This window comes from Thamnophis sirtalis, unplaced genomic scaffold (genome assembly GCF_051295495.1).
Source record: "Thamnophis sirtalis isolate CommonGarterSnake01/CBP01778 unplaced genomic scaffold, rThaSir2_p1.2 scaffold_6, whole genome shotgun sequence".
In the NCBI taxonomy this organism is placed as follows: Eukaryota; Metazoa; Chordata; class Lepidosauria; order Squamata; family Natricidae; genus Thamnophis; species Thamnophis sirtalis.
In genome coordinates this window covers 32,744,621-32,748,174 of record NW_028261386.1, presented here as the reverse complement: position 1 = coordinate 32,748,174, position 3,554 = coordinate 32,744,621, and the positions used below count along the sequence as shown (strand labels likewise).

Genomic DNA, 3,554 nt, shown 5'->3' with positions numbered 1-3,554 from the left:
TTCAAGCCATCCCTTTTTTTCCTGGCTTCCACGAGACTCTGACTTGAACTTTTGTAGGATATCTCCTTGTCTGTTTAGGGGGTTTCTCCTATCCATGGGGGGATTTGCCTTATCACCCCAGCATCTACAGAGTATCCCCTTTAATCTGTTGACCCCTTCAGGATCAACAGTGCTCAAAAAAGAGCCCAAATAAAGGAGTTAGAGTTAGGAGAACTTCTTTCCCTCCACTCTAAGCATGGTGACATCACCACAGGAAGTCCCCTTCTTCAGGTTTTCTATTGGTTCTGCAAGCCATCCCTTTTTTTTCCGGCTTCCACGAGACTCTGACCTGAACTTTTGAAGATGTTGAATGCCTATAATAGATGCTTGAAGCCATCCCTCCACATCTAACTCGCACGTTTCTGGCCCTTTTTCCTGGAGATGATTTATTGATTCTTCTAGCCAATCATTCACATCCTCCCTGGCTGCCTTAGCACATTCCTCCTGGAGGTTGGTGGCAGATGCTTTAAGCCATTCTGGCAGGGTGTGTTTTGACCGTTCAGAGTAATCCTCTTTTAGGAGTTTGAGAGATTTCTGCAGCCACCTCAGAATATTTGACCCGGGTTCCTTAGATTTTTTAATTTTGTCTACCGAAGCTTTAAGCCATTTCGGATTCAATTGATATTCCACCATCTGAGGCTTCATTTTCTCTTGAGCTTCTGTCTTGTCTTCCTTCTGGTCTCCGTGTGTCAATAAGGTGCAGCGGCTTATCCTCTGTAGTTCCTCTCTGGAAAAAAAAATCAGAATGTTAGCTGTGAATCTGCGCCAACAACAAAGTATTCTTAGTTAAAATAACGGGAACTTCTTTGATGTCAGGAAACTCTCACTCTGAAAGTTTATGAATATTGTTGGGCACCGGGGGATGGAGATTGAAAAGTCTCTTCTATACCTATCTTCCCATTCCATGAGACTAACTCCTAGATTTGTATATGTGAAAGTATAAGAGCCACAGTTTGTTAATTTCTTTCTAAAGTAAGAAGAATGTCAGGTTTTTCCAAGCTTTCTAAGATAAGGAGACCCTAATATGAAACTCTGGAAGAAATAGTTTGTGGTGTCTATCTAAACATTTCTCACCTGCACAGTATTTCTTCGTACGCCTCTTTCTCATCGGTAAGTTCGATATTTTTAAACGTCAGAATCTCTGTTTTGTTTCGGAGCTCTTCACATTCTACGGTCAGTTTTGACATCACTGCTCTCTTTCTGTAAATTATGAGGACCAGAGAGATATTAGCCCTCTTAATTTATTATTTGAATTACTAATTATTATTGTATTCTATTATAACTATTGCTCTTCTCTTACTCAGTTATATATACATACATACATACATACATACATACATACATACATACATACATACATACATACATGAATGGAATACTTCTTTTATCCAGTATATCTGGCCTAAGGGATCTAATAAATAAATCTGAATTTGAAAGAAAAAGTCAAATCGCTATCTAAATATTTCTCACCTATTAAGTTTTTCTTTGAGAGAATTATTCTCATGTAGGAGCTCTGCTTTCTCCGCAGCTTCTTTCTGAGCCTCGCAGTGGAGTCTCTCGTTCTCTTGCCTCAGTTTCTCCAGCTGCCCAAGTTCCTCTGAACCGATTTTTCTGTAAAATATCAAGAGCAAAGTGTAATTAGCTCCCTTAGGTTTTTTTATTTGAATTATAAAACTTGTTTAAAATTAAAACTAATTGAAATAGCTGAGAAAGGAAGAGAAAGTCAGGGTGGTTATCTAAATATTTTAACCTGCTCAAGTTTTCTTTATAATCTTTATACTCTTCGGCCAGCTGGTGGTTTTTCTGTATAAGGTTCTGAATTTGGACTTTGAGCTCCTCTTTTTCTGCCAGAAGTTTCAAGATTTCCATTGTCTTTCTGCAAATTATGAAGACCAGAGAGAAATTAGGCCCTTGGGTTTTGTTTTGTTTTACTTGAATTATCAACCTTTTGATACAATTATAACACATTCCACCCTTTTTTCCCAAGCTTTACTAGAATATAATTTTCCATCACTTGTTTCATAAAATGGCCCGTCCCATTGCCAATGGACAAATGATGAATGTTGTATAAAAAAGTGTGAACTGAATAGGGTTATAAAATGATGTGATGAACTATGCAAAGACTTACGTATAACTCTGGTCCATTGCTGTCTTCAGATCTCCTTCCAATTTTTCAGTTTTTGTCTGAACAATCTAGAGAAGCCAAAATACATCACAAGTCAGGAATATATTTCCATGCTAGGTTGCTTACCCGATAGGAACGCATCTTTAAACTGATGTTCTGGTCCATGTGCCTTTCTGGACTCCGGGAAACCTGGCAGTTCCGTGAAGAATGAAGAACAAAATGAATTTTAAACGCTTGCTTCATAATTTCCTTCATTTCATGGTCATGAGAAGAATTACATGAATTTGTTTTCCATAAATTCTCTCATGTCAGTGTAAAGAAGATATTCATTGAAACATCCTCTTTAGGAAAAAAAAGTCTGGGGTGTAGACAAGCATATTTGTGCATATTAAAATCATGCATGTCAAGACGAGCACAAATGTGCAACTCCCGATTTATTGCTGTAGATGTTTAATGCAGGCAATAAAGGTTATTCACACCGGGATAGAAAAAGAAAGATTTAGTGTTAGTTCATTTGTTTAGGAAATGCAAAAGACGGTGGTTCAAACAAAATCTGAATCATCTACATTTTATTTCACCGCCATTGGTGTTGTATGTGGCCAAAGAAACTAGCTAATGTGGCAAAGAAGGAACCAACCAAGAATGAGCATGAACTCTGACAATTGCCATTCTTGAATAGAAATTACAAATAAACTAGTTTGTATTGAATAGATGTGTGTATGTATGGATTTCATCCATATAGTAGAAATATAAAGCGAACATATATACTCTATAAAATATGCTACACATGCATTATTCACAATTACCAATTGTGAAGAAATCATTTCTTTTCGTTTTTCTCATAAATATGTTCCAAGGTGAGCTACAAGTATACATTATATACCTCAGCACGTCTCCGTTCTTCAGTGGTAGATGACAGAAGAGGAAGTCTCGATCGTTCTCCCTGCAATGACCAAAGACCCAATTTTTAATGATTTTTGGGAATGGCTGGACGAGTCCCTGCAGTTTTCTTAGCAAGGTTTTTCAGAAATGATTCAGTGTTGTTTTCTTCCTAGGGCTAAGAGAAGCTAACTGGCTCAGGGTGACCCACTTGTCTTTGCTTCTACAGTGGGGCAAGAAATGTCGGTCTCTGAGTTTGCAGGTTGATGCCTTAACCGTGGCGTAACAGAAACCATAATTAATATTCTGTCTGTCTGTCTCTAACTACCTAATCTGCCTGTCTGTCTTTCTTAAATTTCTATACATTCCATCCAGTGGTGGGATTCAAACAATTGAACAACCGGTTCTCTGTCCTAATGACCAGCTGGGTGGGCAGGGCTTGGTGGTCAAGTGTCTAGATGGGCGTGGCCAACTCAATGTCACTCATGTCGATGGGGGCTTCGCCTTAGCT

At 38.4% G+C, this 3,554-nt stretch overlaps 1 protein-coding gene across 1 annotated transcript; it reads right to left on the bottom strand.

The window, feature by feature from the left end:
- Positions 1–204: 204 nt before the first annotated feature.
- On the bottom strand, positions 205–1,908 carry LOC148044937 (uncharacterized). Its single transcript, XM_087718283.1, has 4 exons — positions 1,790–1,908; positions 1,510–1,650; positions 1,114–1,239; positions 205–766 (listed from the first exon to the last, which is right to left on the bottom strand). Exons 1-4 carry the CDS (start codon positions 1,906–1,908, stop codon positions 205–207), a joined length of 948 nt encoding a protein of 315 aa, XP_087574409.1.
- Between the last annotated feature and the right edge of the window lie 1,646 nt (positions 1,909–3,554).

Coding starts and splice junctions, on each gene's coding strand:
- LOC148044937 (XM_087718283.1), bottom strand. CDS start 1,908: ATGGAAATCTTGAAACTTCTGGCAGAAAAAGAGGAGCTCAAAGTCCAA. Junction 1,240..1,509: donor CTCAAAGAAAAACTTAATAG/GTGAGAAATATT, acceptor CATAATTTACAG/AAAGAGAGCAGTGATGTCAA. Junction 767..1,113: donor TACGAAGAAATACTGTGCAG/GTGAGAAATGTT, acceptor TTTTTTTTCCAG/AGAGGAACTACAGAGGATAA.